Here is a 14,428-nt window from a genome sequence, read left to right on the forward strand (position 1 = left end):
TATACACATCACAACCAGGTCTACTAACTACAGTATATTAACATGGTCCTACCCTGGAGACAACCAGGTCTACTAACTACAGTATATTAACATGGTCCTACCCTGGAGACAACCAGGTCCACTAACTACAGTATATTAACATGGTCCTACCCTGGAGACAACCAGGTCATTATACACATCCCAACCAGGTCTACTAACTACAGTATATTAACATGGTCCTACCCTTGAGACAACCAGGTCATTATACACATCCCAACCAGGTCTACTAACTACAGTATATTAACATGGTACAACCAGGTCTACTAACTACAGTATATTAACATGGCACAACCAGGTCTACTAACTACAGTATATTAACATGGTACAACCAGGTCCACTAACTACAGTATATTGACATGGTCCTACCCTGGAGACAACCAGGTCCACTAACTACAGTATATTAACATGGTCCTACCCTGGTACAACCAGGTCCACTAACTACAGTATATTAACATGGTCCTACCCTGGTACAACCAGGTCCACTAACTACAGTATATTAACATGGTCCTACCCTGGTACAACCAGGTCTACTAACTACAGTATATTAACATGGTCCTACCCTGGAGACAACCAGGTCATTATACACATCACAACCAGGTCTACTAACTACAGTATATTAACATGGTCCTACCCTGGAGACAACCAGGTCTACTAACATGGTCCTACCCTGGAGACAACCAGGTCCACTAACTACAGTATATTAACATGGTCCTACCCTGGAGACAACCAGGTCTACTAACTACAGTATATTAACATGGTCCTACCCTGGAGACAACCAGGTCATTATACACATCACAACCAGGTCTACTAACTACAGTATATTAACATGGTCCTACCCTGGTACAACCAGGTCTACTAACTACAGTATATTAACATGGTCCTACCCTGGAGACATCCAGGTCCACTAACTACAGTATATTAACATGGTCCTACCCTGGTACAACCAGGTCCACTAACTACAATATATTAACATGGTACAACCAGGTCTACTAACTACAGTATATTAACATGGTCCTACCCTGGTACAACCAGGTCTACTAACTACAGTATATTAACATGGTCCTACCCTGGTACAACCAGGTCTACTAACTACAGTATATTAACATGGTACAACCAGGTCTACTAACTACAGTATATTAACATGGTCCTACCCTGGTACAACCAGGTCATTATACACATCACAACCAGGTCTACTAACTACAGTATATTAACATGGCACAACCAGGTCTACTAACTACAGTATATTAACATGGTACAACCAGGTCCACTAACTACAGTATATTAACATGGTCCTACCCTGGTACAACCAGGTCCACTAACATGGTCCTACCCTGGAGACACGGACCAGAAGAGGAACGGCCATTTGAAAATATCATATCACCTTCTCAAATAGACAAAGGTGTGTCAAAACAACAACCCAGTTCAAGACAGAGTTAAGAAAAGATTTACTAAATAAACAAAAACAAAAATCTAAATGAATCACAAGGTAACAAGACCTATACATAAGAATAACGAGGCTATATACAGGGGGTACCGGTAACGAGTCAGTGTGCAGGGGTACAAGTTAGTCCAGGTAGTTTGTGTGTTACCTTAGGGAAGTCCATGTAGTTGTTGGGGTGGTTGATGTGTTGCTGGTGGTAGTTAGCGGGGTTAGAGATGCCGGTGTCGTCCTGCTCCATGGGCTGGTACTGGGAGAAGGTGTGGTCCGCCTGCAGCCCAGGGTGGACCATGTGACTGCCCATCAGGGGCTGAGACCAACCTGACATGGCTTCTAGAGGAGGAGATGGGAGGTAAGAGACCGAGAGATACTGTGTCAAATCAAATGTTATTTGTGTGTGTGTGTGTGTGTGTGTTTTTATTTATTTATTTTTTATTTAACCTTTATTTAACCAGGTAGGCAAATTGAGAACACGTTCTCATTTACAATTGCGACCTGGCCAAGATAAAGCAAAGCAGTTCGACACATACAACAACACATAGTTACACATGGAGTAAAAACAAACATATAGTCAATAATACAGTGAAAAAAAAAAAAAAAATTTAAAAAAATAAGTCTATATACAATGTGAGCAAGTGAGGTGAGATAAGGGAGGTGAAGGCAAACAGATATATGTATAAATAAATAAAAATATAAAAAGGCCATGGAGGCGAAGTGAGTACAACACAGCAAGTAAAATAAAAACTAAAAAAAACACTGGAATGGTTGGTTTGCATTGGAAGAAAGTGCAAAGTAGAGACAGAAATAATGGGGTGCAAAGGAGCAAAATAAATTAATAAATAAATACAGTAGGTAAAGAGGTAGTTGTTTGGGCTAAATTGTAGATGGGTTATGTACAGGTGCAGTAATCTATGAGCTGCTCTGACAGCTGGTGCTTAAAGCTAGTGAGGGAGATAGGTGTTTCCAGTTTCAGAGATTTTTGTAGTTCGTTCCAGTCATTGGCAGCAGAGAACTGGAAGGAGAGGCGTCCAAAGGAAGAATTGGTTTTGGGGGTGACTAGAGAGATATACCTGCTGGAGCGCGTGCTACGGGTAGGTGCTGCTATGGTGACCAGCGAGCTGAGATAAGGGGGGACTTTACCTAGCAGGGTCTTGTAGATGACCTGGAACCAATGGGTTTGGCGACGAGTATGAAGCGAGGGCCAGCCAACGAGAGTGTACAGGTCGCAGTGGTGGGTAGTATATGGGGCTTTGGTGACAAAACGGATGGCACTGTGATAGACTGCATCCAATTTATTGAGTAGGGTTTTGGAGGCGTGTGTGAGTGGGGGGGCAGTGGAGTGTGTGTGTGTGTACGCAAGGTGGGGTATCTATATACCCATTAGCTGTTTATCAGGGCTGTAGACATTGGGGATGGAGAGACCAGCGTGGGTTAGCAGTTGTGTGTGAACACATGGATCTGGTGTGTGTCCGTCCGGTGTGTGTCCGTCCGGTGTGTGTCCGTCCGGTGTGTGTCCGTCCGGTGTGTGTCCGTCCGGTGTGTGTCCGTCCGGTGTGTGTCCGTCCGGTGTGTGTCCGTCCGGTGTGTGTCCGTCCGGTGTGTGTCCGTCCGGTGTGTGTCCGTCCGGTGTGTGTCCGTCCGGTGTGTGTCCGTCCGGTGTGTGTCCGTCCGGTGTGTGTCCGTCCGGTGTGTGTCCGTCCGGTGTGTGTCCGTCCGGTGTGTGTCCGTCTGGTTTGTGTGACTACTCACCTGAGGCGCTGCCGACTCCGAAGGACCATATGCCTCCCTGTCCTACAGGAGCGGTGTAGGAGGTCTGGAGGAGAGGAGGGTTGACGGTGGTCTGTCTGATCCTCGCCAGCCTCTCTGTACCGATGGGAGGAGGCACCTTCCTGTCCTGCTGGCTGCTGCCCTGGCCCTGCTTGGCCTGGTGGGGAGGGGGGGCCACGGGGCCAGACGACAACACCTTGGAGGGAGGGGGCACCGCCTGGGACTCGCCTAGGGAGAGGAGGGGTTAAAGATTAGGGGGTTTGAGTCTAAAAGACAGTTATACAATTTAAGAGTTTTTCCTTAGTTAAATCATTTTTTTCCCTGTGTGCGGAATTTCTGGAAAATAAGCTCTGTGGGCATCTTAGATTGTTTACACATCTGTGTCAGTACCTGATGTGGCAGCGCTCCAGGGGTGAGGGGAGAAGTGCTGTCTGCTGAAGGAGGGGGTGCCCACAGCTGCTGGGCCGTGTAGATAGACTGGACTACCAGACATACTGGTAGCATAGCTGGTCAGACTCAGAGCTGTAAGACAAGGAGAGAGTTTGGGACATATAGAATGTAAGGTCAAAAAGTTGAATATAAAAAATTAAATCTAAATGTCGCTTTCTTTTACCAATTTGACTGTTGACCATCCTCTGTGAGGCAGAGCGGTACCCAGGGGCCTTGGAGCTGTCTGGAGGAGGGGCCATCATGCCATCCATCTGTCCCATGTAGGCGGGGGGGGCAGAATACTGCTGCTCAGGAGGGGAGCGGGCAGGGAGGTGGCACGCACCCCACACCTGGTTGTTACCCACCTAATAGAGAGACAAGTGGTCAGTGAGCAACTAGACCACAGGTGTGACCCGAAATGAGTAGGCACTGAAGTTTAGGTCACAACATTTTCTGCATTAAATCGAAACTGGACATAGCTGAAGTCGGGGCAGTCTCTTTGGATCTTACAAAAGGCATTTGATACTGTGAATCATGAGGTCCTCCTATCCAAATCATCCTCCCTTAATGTGTCCACTGAAGTTGGTTGGATGTATTCCTATCTGACGAACAGAAGTCATCGTTTTTTGGGGGGGGGACACTCAGTCTCGTTACTATAACATTGGGGTCCAACAAGGGTCAATATTAGGACCCCTTCTGTTTACCATCTATATACAGTTGAAGTCGGAAGTTTACATACACCTTAGTCAAATACATTTAAACTCAGTTTTTCACAATTCCTGACATTTAATCCAAGCAAAATTCCTTGTCTTAGGTCAGTTAGGCTCACCACTTTATTTTAAGAATGTGAAATGTCAGAATAATAGTAGAGTTATTTATTTCAGCTTTTATTTCTTTCATCACATTCCCAGTGGGTCAGAAGTTTACATACACTCAATTAGTATTTGGTAGCATTGCCTTTAAATTGTTTAACTTGGGTCAAACATTTCAGGTAGCCTTCCACAAGCTTCCCAAAATAGGTTGGGTGAATTTTGCCCCATTCCTCCTGACAGAGCTGGTGTAACAGTCAGGTTTGTAGGCCTCCCTGCTCGCAACACGCTTTTTCAGTTCTGCCCACAAATTTTCTATAGGATTGAGGTCAGGGCTTTGTGATGGCCACTCCAATACCTTGACTTTGTTGTCCTTAAGCCATTTTGCCACAACTAAGGAAGTATGCTTGGGGTCTTTGTCCATTTGCGGCCAAGCTATAACTTCCTGACTGATGTCTTGAGATATTGCTTCAATATATCCACATCATTTTCCTTCCTCAAGATGCCATCTATTTTGTGAAGTGCACCAGTCCCTCCTGCAGCAAAGCACCCCCACAACATAATGCTGCCACCCCCATGCTTCACGGTTGAGATGGTGTTCTTCGGCTTGCAAGCCTCCCCCTTTTTCCTCAACATAACAATGGTTATTATGGCCAAATAGTTCTATTTTTGTTTCATCAGACCAGAGGACATTTCTCCAAAAAGTATGATCTTTGTCCCCATGTGCAGTTGCAAACCGTAGTCTGGCTTTTTATGGCGGTTTTGGAGCAGTGGCTTCTTCCTTGCTGAGCGGCCTTTCAGGTTAAGTCGATATAGGACTCATTTTACTGTGGATATAGATACATTTGTACCCGTTTCCTCCAGCATCTTCACAAGGTCCTTTGCTGTTGTTCTGGGATTGATTTGCACTTTTCGCACCAAAGTACGTTCATCTCTAGGAGACAGAACGCGTCTCCTTCCTGAGCAGTATGACGGCTGTGTGGTCCCATGGTGTTTATACTTGCATACTATTGCTTGTACAGATGAACGTGGTACCTTCAGGCGTTTGGAAATTGCTCCCAAGGATGAATCAGACTTGTGGGTGTCTACAATTTTTGGTTTCTGAGGTCTTGGCTGATTTCTTTTGATTTTCCCATGATGTCAAGCAAAGAGGCACTGAGTTTGAAGGTAGGCCTTCAAATACATCCACAGGTGCACCTCCTATTGACTAAAATAATGTCAATTAGCCTATTAGAAGCTTCTAAAGCCATGACATCCTTTTATGGAATTTTCCAAGCTGTTTAAAGGCACAGTCAACTTAGTGTATGTAAACTTCTGACCCACTGGAAATGTGATACAGTGAATTATAAGTTAAATAATCTGCCTGTAAACAATTGTTGGAAAAATCACGTGTGTCATGCACAAAGTAGATGTTCTAACCGACTTGCCAAAACTATAGTTTGTTAACAAGACATTTTTGGAGTGGTTGAAAAAGGAGTTTTAACGATTCCAACTTCAAATGTAAATGATCTCCCATTTGCTTACCCACAAGTTAACATGCAGACAATACAGTTCTGTATGTACACAAAAAATAGACAAGTTGTCAACAAGTTAACTGAAGCTGTAGCACATTATTCTAAATGGACAACTAATTCTTGCCTGCATTTAAATATCAACAAAACTATGTACTTCTCCAAGAAATCCATTGATTCCTCCCAACGAGCTGTTCTTGTTAATGGGGAGAATCTGGAAGTTGTGTAACCTCAGGTATCTCAGAGGTTTTTTGGGGACTCCAACTTGACATTTAAGAAACATGTGACGTGGTTAACAAGGTCAAGTTTGGATTATCCAGCTTTAGGTTAAGACCTTTCCTTCCTCTAGAGGCCACCAAACTACATATGCATGCTATGATCTTCTCACATGTTGGTCACAAGCAGGAGCTACTATTCTGAAACCAATTGAATCACTCTACAAACAACCACTTAATATTTTTGATAACAAACTAAACAGTTACCACCATTTGTCATATCATTTACAAACATAATGTATGTAGTCTGGATAGGTTTAAGCAGTATGTAGATGCAAGCCTGGTCTTTAAGATCCTGCATGGTCTCCACTCCTATGCCGGCATATGATGCTCAAGGAAAGCACCTCCAGGACAACAAGAGCAGTAACTAGAGGTTGATTGCGTTGGCCCTTTTCGACACAGTAATTTCGATCAATCGCCCTTCTCTGTTACAATATACTGGAATGCAATGCCAATGGACTTGAGAAACTGCACTGATTATTGGATTTTTAAATGTAAAATTGAAAACATGGCTCAAATCTATCTAAACCTGTACACATGAGTTATCTGTGGCTCCTCATATGTAAGATGACAGTTGATGATAGTGTTGTTGTTAAAATGATATATTATTGGATGTAATGTATTTTGTATTGTTTTAGTGAGTATTTGTATAGTGGCTGTGTAAAGGACCTTACCTGCCCAGGGACTACTGGTGCAAATGAGCTTTTGGCTAACCCCGGCACATTTACATGGATGTTGCATTATTGTAATATTGATGTTGATTAATGTGCATTATCCCCTATAAATAAAGAAATACACCTTCAAAACATGTTGTTACTCTATGGCAGCGCTCTCCAACCCTGTTCCTGGACAGCTACCCTCCTGTAGGTTTACACTCCAACCCTGTTCCTGGAGATCTACCCTCCTGTAGGTTTACACTCCAACCCTGTTCCTGGAGAGCTACCCTCCTGTAGGTTTACACTCCAACCCTGTTCCTGGAGATCTACCCTCCTGTAGGTTTACACTCCAACCCTGTTCCTGGAGAGCTACCCTCCTGTAGGTTTACACTCCAAACCTACAGGAGGGTAGCTGTCCAGGAACAGGGTTGGAGTAAAAACCTACAGGAGGGTAGCTCTCCAGGAACAGGGTTGGAGTAAAAACCTACAGGAGGGTAGCTGTCCAGGAACAGGGTTGGAGTAAAAACCTACAGGAGGGTAGCTGTCCAGGAACAGGGTTGGAGTAAAAACCTACAGGAGGGTAGCTGTCCAGGAACAGGGTTGGAGTAAAAACCTACAGGAGGGTAGCTGTCCAGGAACAGGGTTTGAGTAAAAACCTACAGGAGGGTAGCTGTCCAGGAACAGGGTTTGAGTAAAAACCTACAGGAGGGTAGCTGTCCAGGAACAGGGTTGGAGTGTAAACCTACAGGAGGGTAGCTGTCCAGGAACAGGGTTGGAGTGAAAACCTACAGGAGGGTAGCTCTCCAGGAACAGGGTTGGAGTGTAAACCTACAGGAGAGTAGCTCTCCAGGAACAGGGTTGGAGTAAAAACCTACAGGAGGGTAGCTGTCCAGGAACAGGGTTGGAGAGCGCTGCTCTATTGAAATAATAAATGATTCTGTGGAGAACAGAAATAGTAGAAAATAATGTGTGGTGGCACCCACCTGGTTGTTGTTGTCAAACATGCTGCTGAAATGGTTGAAGAGAGCTGCAGGGCCGAAGTTAGGGGGCATCTGCTGGGGCTTGGCCCCACCATGGACCTGCTGCTGCATCTGAGAGCCGTTCATCAGACCCATGGAGGACTGGGGCTGAGGGGGCATGGAGGGCGGCTGGGACGCCTGGGGCTGCTTCTGTTTGGGGTGCTCATGTTGCTGCGTGTTGTGGGGTAGGAACGTTTGTTGCTGTGTGTTATGGGGTAGGAACGTTTGTTGCTGTGTGTTATGGGGTAGGAACGTTTGTTGATGCTGGTCGAGGTGTTGGTAGTAGGGCCCTGTCGGGGGCTGCATGCGGTGTGAGACACGGGGAGCGGGAGCCGAGAAGTGAGGTACGGTGCTGTTGAGGTGTGTGTGTGAGGGGGTGGAGGAGGATGGGGGGAGGTGGGAGCTGGACTGAAGAGGGAGGAGAGGTGGAGGGGGGTCTGATGACGAGGAGGTGAGGAGAGGAGGGGGTTGGTGCTGCTGGCGGGGCTCAGGTTTGGAGGGGGCAGCCATGACAGGGGCGGTGAAACCACCTGAACTAACCACATTGTTGACTGAGACGGACAGGGCCTCCTGAGAGAGAGAGGGGGTCAGCTTCTCCTTGCCTGGGGGAGCAGTGGGGGCGCTGGGGGGTGACTTGGGGGGCTGAGAGATGGGGATGACCTGGGGTTGAAGAGGGTTAGGGGCGTTTGTAGCCGTTAAGCCCGTGTGTTGGTGGGCGGGAGACCCTGTACCTCTCACTGAGTGACTACTACTACTGACAGTGGTGGCAGTAACCATGGCGACAGAGTTGACCCCTATGTGCTTGGGGTCAGAGGTGAACAGCTGTTTCCTGACTGAGGAGGGTGTGGGGGTGCTGGGCTGGGCCCCAAGGGGGGGGTTAGGGTTGTGGGGTGACCCTGTAGTAGTAGCTGTCTGACAGTTAGAAGCACTAGGACTGGAGACAGAGGACCCCGTGGATGATGTGTTATTGTGATCATTATGACTAGACAAGTTGGCTCTGGGCTGGTTGTTACCACTACTACCACCGTTGTGTTTGGGGGAGCTGTTGGCGCTACCGGGACTCAGCGGCCGCACCGGGAACGGGCCCCACGTGCTGGCGGCAGGGGAAAAGGTCCCACCGAACTGGGCCATGGGCAGCATGGGGTGTCTGATCTGATGCATGGTCTGGGCTGCCAGGAGGGCCAGCTGGGGATGGGCGTAGGCCAGGGGGAGAGACACGGGGAAGGGCGGTCTCACCCCAGACAGACCCTTACCCATCTTACCCCCTGTCTGAGAGGAAGAGGACTGGAAGGAGACCCCAGAGGACGTGACCAGGGAGCCCAGGGCCTTGGCCCCAACGCTGAGGTTAAGGTTAGCCCCAATGGGGGTGGGGAAGGGGGCTGAGGTGATCTTGGAGCCCGGGGCCCTGATGTGATTCCTGGGGATGAGGTCCTCTAGTTCCTTGGCTGGGTCCTGGATCAGAGAGTTGATCAGCTGGACAGCGTGGCGTGTCGACTCCGTGCCACCTCTGGAATGGACCATCACAACACAGGGGTCAGGGGCCACACAACAATGTACACATTCCACGGACATGGTTCTAACCATTCACAGTATTTCAACTCTTCACTGATATCCTGGAGATACGGCAGGAGGATTGATGAATCAACACATGATTATTACTCTGTTAAATACTTAGAATCCCTCAGATAAATCAACACGTGATTATTACTCTGTTAAATACTTAGAATCCCTCAGATAAATCAACACGTGATTATTACTAGTTTCTCTGCTTTCCTCCTGTTCAGTTCTAGACTCTGTTGACTAGTGTAATAATGGGCTGCTGCCACCAGAGGCCAGGCTCTCCATCTCTCTGGTCCTACCTGATGGTGATCATTCTCTCTCCGTTCTTGTCTTTCTGTTTGTCCACGTCAATGTGTGCTCCCGTGACGTTCTGTATAGCTGTGATGTTGCAGCCTCCTCTACCCATGATCCTCGACACCACCGAGGCCGGCACCGATAGCTTCTTAGACCTGCAGCCCGGAGAGAAAGAGGTTCATATGGGGTTTAGAACTGGGCCAAAGGACAAGATCCATGGGGAGCCACAAGCCTGACAACTTATTTTTCCTCATTGTCTAAAACAGTGGTTCCCAACCAGGGAATCGGGGGGCACTTGGCCTGTCCACTGGGGGGCACTTGGCCTGTCCACTGGGGGGCACTTGGCCTGTCCACTGGGGGGCACTTGGCCTGTCCACTGGGGGGCACTTGGCCTGTCCACTGGGGGGCACTTGGCCTGTCCACTGGTAAAATGCACGAGGGGGTACTCCGGGCAGAAAAACATTCAGTTGGTGGTACAGTAACCAAAAAAGGTAGGGAACCACGGAACTAAAAAAATAAAAAAATAAATATATATATATATATATAAATATATATATATATATATATATATATATAAATATATAAATATATATATATAAATATATAAATATATATATATATATATATATATATATATATTTTAGTCCAGTGGTTCCCTACCTTTTTTTATATATATATAATAGATTTACTTGAAGCATTTCTAGATGGAGTGTGTGTGTACCCACCGTCTCACCACCTCCTTCCAACCCTCCTCTCTCTTCTGTCCCCTCTTGGGGCTGGTGAGGCTCTTGCTGTTGGGGGATGTGACGGACAGAGACATGGTCTTAAACTGAGATGGTACAGAGCTGCTGGGGGTCAACTCACTCATGTCTGGAGCTCTGAGAGGTTGGGGGGGAAGAAAGAGGGGGAGAGAACAAGGGGGAGGAAGAGAGAGAAAGGGATAAAGGTCAGATTGACATTTAATAAGGTTGAGGTTTTATCTATGTACTTGTAATAGAAATGCACTGTTGTGTGTGATTTGATGGTTTCCTTTAGTAAACCGACAGTTGTTAGTCAAAGTCAAACCAACAGCTCTCCTCTAAAGCGCTGCAGGTCACTCACTTATGTGTAGGCTTAGAGATGGAGACGGTGACTTGGTTGCCTGGGTGTAGCTGCAGACAGTGTTTCTTCTCCGGGCCTGGCAGCAGGCTATGAGTGGGGCCCGAGGACGAAGAGGAGGAGGACGAAGAGGAGGATGAGGAAGAAGAGGGGAGGTCGGGGAGGAAGTTGAGCTCCTGGCTCTTGCCTCCGCTGCTGCTACTCTCACTAGCACAGTCGGTGCTGTCCAGGGGGTCCGAGTCGCTGGTGCCCCCCGCCCCTGTCACCCCACCACCCCGTGGCTCCCCATGGATCTTGTTGGCCTTGTGCTGTGCCAGCACCACCTGCTGGACAGAGATGGAATCATCACTGATTAGACACCTTGATTGACAGATTGTTTGATGTATAACTGAGTGGAAAAGACGAGTGGACATGTGTACATATTTGCAGCCACCCAGAAAAGCACAGCTTCACTCTCGTTCTTAAATTTAGCTAGGCTACATTATATTCTGCAGTCATGTCACATAATACATCATTTGGGGGGGCAGGTAGCCTTTAGAGTGTTGGACTAGTAATTGAAAGGTTGCAAGATCGAATTCCCGAGCTGACAAGGTAAAAATCTGTCGTTCTGCCCCTGAACAAGGCAGTTAACCCACTGTTCCTAGGCCGTCATTGAAAATAAGAATTTGTTCTTAACTGACTTGCCTTGTTAAATAAAGGTAAAATAATAAATACAATTTTAAAAAACCACAGTACCAGTCAAAAGTGGACACACCTACTCCTTCAAGGGCTTTTCTTTATGTTTTACTATTTTCTACATGGTCGAATTGCTGCAAAGAAACCACTACTAAAGGACAACAATAAGAAGTAGAGAATTGCTTAAGCCAAGAAACACAAGCAATGGACATTAGACTGGTGAAAATCTGTCCTTTCAAAGTTCTTGAAATGTTTCGGATTGACTGATCTTCATGTCTTAAAGTAATGATGGACTGTCATTTCTCTTTGCTTATTTGAGCTGTTCTTGCCATATGGACTTGTTCTTTTACTAAATATGGCTATCTTCTGTATACCACCCCGACCTTGTCACAACCCAACTGATTGGCTCAAACTTTTTTTTGGTTACTACATGATTCCATATGTGTTATTTCATAGTTTTGATGTCTTCACTATTATTCTACAATGTAGAAAATAGTAAAAATAAAGAAAAACCCTTGAATGAGTAAGTGTGTCCAAACCTCTGACTGGTACTGTATAGATATATACACACATTACAAAAATTAAATCAAATCTATATTTTAAATACACCAACCACCTGTGGGTCCTGCAGTATGATTGGTTAATACCTGTGGGTTCAGACATATGATTGGTTCGCTGGGGGACGAGTCCTTGGTCTTGTTCTTCTTGCTTTTGCGGCTGGCACTGGTCGTCGTGGCAACACTGGCCCTCTTCTTGCCGAACACACAGCTGAAGGTGGCGGGGATACCGATGGTGGTGGTAGTGGTCGCACTGGGGGGGTCGATGGGGGGGTCCACTTCTGGAGAGGGAACGACAGAGTTGAAGGAATAGTTCCACAATATTACACATTTGTTTCCTTACCATAAACTGTCTACGGACAAAGAGTGACTACAATTTACACTTTGCTTTTGTTAAACTAGCCACCACAAACAAATGTTATTATCAGCATTTTGGGAACAAATTATTAGATATTGAAACCAAGATATAATTTACCCTCAGCGGAGTCGTCCTGCTTCTGCATCTCACCGTCTTCCTCCTCATCCTCCTCCTTGGTAGTCTTCTGCTCCTCTTCCTCCTCCCCCTCCTCCCCCTCCTCCTGCTTTCTCTTCTGTTCCTCCTTCTTCTTCTTGCGCTTCTCCTTGCGTTTCTCTCTCTTGGCGGCCAGGGCCTGCTTCTTGCTCTCCTCTCTGGACTTCTCCAGGTCGAGCTCCTTCAGGAGAATGCTGGCGTTCTTGTTGGCCTCTGCAGCCTGCTGGTCTTTGGCTTTGACGATGGTCTCCATGCACTGATGGCACTTCTTCAACAACTCCTGAGAGAGAGGGAGGGATGGAGAGAGAGGAGGGAGAGAGAACCGTTAGGGTTATGCTTTGACGATGGTCTGCATGCACTGGTGGCACTTCAACAACTCCGGTGAGGGAGGGATGGAGAGAGTTAGTCCAAACCGGTTGAGGTGTTACCTTGTCAGCGATGGTGGCAATGTACCTCATACACTCAATGTCTGAGGGGAACTGGTTGACCTCCTTTACCAGGTACTGAACCACCTTTACATGACCCTGAGAAACACAGACAAAGTGGGAGGGGGGGGGGGCTAACTGTAAATAGGCAAACATTGTTTCAGGCTGGGGGCAATAGGTAAAGGCAGGGGGAAGACTGCAGGGCCTTATGGTGGAAGCAGATAGTGAGGGGGCCAGGGTCATCCTGTGACACAACCTACCTTGCGGAAGGCAGCCATGAGCGGTGTGATCTTGCGGTTGTCTGCAGCATCTACGTCGGCCCCGGCCTGCACCAGCAGCTGAACCACATCAAAATGGCCGCCGTTGGCTGCCAGCCACAGAGGTGTGTTCCCTTTCTTATTGCGCACGTCAATATGAGCCCCTCTGGAGAACGGAGGAAAACAAAGACAACAGATAAACACAGGATCAAAAGAACGAGAGAAAGAAAACATGACCTTCTAGGGAAATTCCTGGTTTCGAAATGAATACCCACTCAGACAGATTGATTGGTTGGTTTAACACCCACCTATTGATAAGCAGCTCACAGAACTTGTAGTGGCCCTTGTCTGCAGCGATGGTGAGGGCTGTGTCCCGGGACGAGGGGACAGGAGGGGCGTTGACGTCAGCCCCTTTATCCAGCAGCACCCGGCCCACCTCAGCATAGCCCCCCGACGCTGCCTCCATCAGAGGGGTCAGACCAGTCTACAAGGGGAGGGCCAGGTCAACATCACACATACAGTATCACACACTCACACACGGATGTCAATGGGAGACGGAGTGACAATTCTCAAGTTAATATTCACCAGAGCCTATATGTACCATGGCTCTGGACTCCCTTTAAATACTACTATAACATGGACTGTGAACGGTCCCGTCTCCTCACCTTGGCTCTGTGCTCTACGTTGGCCTTGCGGTCCAGCAGCAGACTGACCACCTCAGCGCGGCCCTGGAAGCAGGCCAGAGTCAGAGCCGTGTTCCTGTTGGTCTCGATCTGAGCGTTGATGTCTGATCCCATGTCCAGCAGCAGCTTGACCGCTGGTACGTGACCGTTCATCGCTGCCAGCATCAGGGGAGAGATACCCAGCTTACTGCCCGTCCTAGAGAAAGGTGCAGTTACCATTAATTTAACAACCCAGTGGAAGTTTGATGAAGAAATGTATTTGATGAAGACCTGGAAAAGTAAAAGTAGGGGTATCAGTTAAAAGAGAAGAGAAGATGTGGCCTCGCCCAGTCCTGTCTCGCCCTGTCCTGCCCTGTCCCGTCTCGCCCTGTCCCGTCTCGCCCTGTCCCGTCTCGCCCTGTCCCGTCTCGCCCTGTCCCGTCTCG

The 14,428-nt window shown here is 47.3% G+C and overlaps 1 protein-coding gene across 15 annotated transcripts in view; it reads right to left on the reverse strand.

The window, feature by feature from the left end:
* The window catches only part of LOC129858403 (ankyrin repeat and KH domain-containing protein 1-like), a 61,983-nt gene that overhangs the window by 1,927 nt on the left and 45,628 nt on the right, over window positions 1–14,428 (reverse strand). For 7 of the 15 annotated variants that reach the window (XM_055927601.1, XM_055927597.1, XM_055927595.1 and 4 more), the window contains exons 23-36: window positions 13,986–14,199; window positions 13,629–13,804; window positions 13,324–13,486; window positions 13,067–13,162; window positions 12,603–12,918; window positions 12,218–12,408; window positions 10,899–11,221; window positions 10,523–10,675; window positions 9,803–9,952; window positions 7,908–9,450; window positions 3,858–4,038; window positions 3,635–3,766; window positions 3,227–3,472; window positions 1,629–1,810 (exon numbers count right to left, since the gene is read on the reverse strand). In XM_055927601.1, coding sequence (XP_055783576.1) covers window positions 1,629–1,810; window positions 3,227–3,472; window positions 3,635–3,766; window positions 3,858–4,038; window positions 7,908–9,450; window positions 9,803–9,952; window positions 10,523–10,675; window positions 10,899–11,221; window positions 12,218–12,408; window positions 12,603–12,918; window positions 13,067–13,162; window positions 13,324–13,486; window positions 13,629–13,804; window positions 13,986–14,199 — 4,066 coding nt within the window. Of the gene's footprint in view, window positions 1–1,628; window positions 1,811–3,226; window positions 3,473–3,634; window positions 3,767–3,857; window positions 4,039–6,942; window positions 7,047–7,907; window positions 9,451–9,802; window positions 9,953–10,522; window positions 10,676–10,898; window positions 11,222–12,217; window positions 12,409–12,602; window positions 12,919–13,066; window positions 13,163–13,323; window positions 13,487–13,628; window positions 13,805–13,985; window positions 14,200–14,428 lie in introns of those variants that run through there. The other 8 variants (XM_055927600.1, XM_055927598.1, XM_055927592.1 and 5 more) reach the window with 3 other exon arrangements.

This window comes from Salvelinus fontinalis, chromosome 6 (assembly GCF_029448725.1).
Source record: "Salvelinus fontinalis isolate EN_2023a chromosome 6, ASM2944872v1, whole genome shotgun sequence".
In the NCBI taxonomy this organism is placed as follows: Eukaryota; Metazoa; Chordata; class Actinopteri; order Salmoniformes; family Salmonidae; genus Salvelinus; species Salvelinus fontinalis.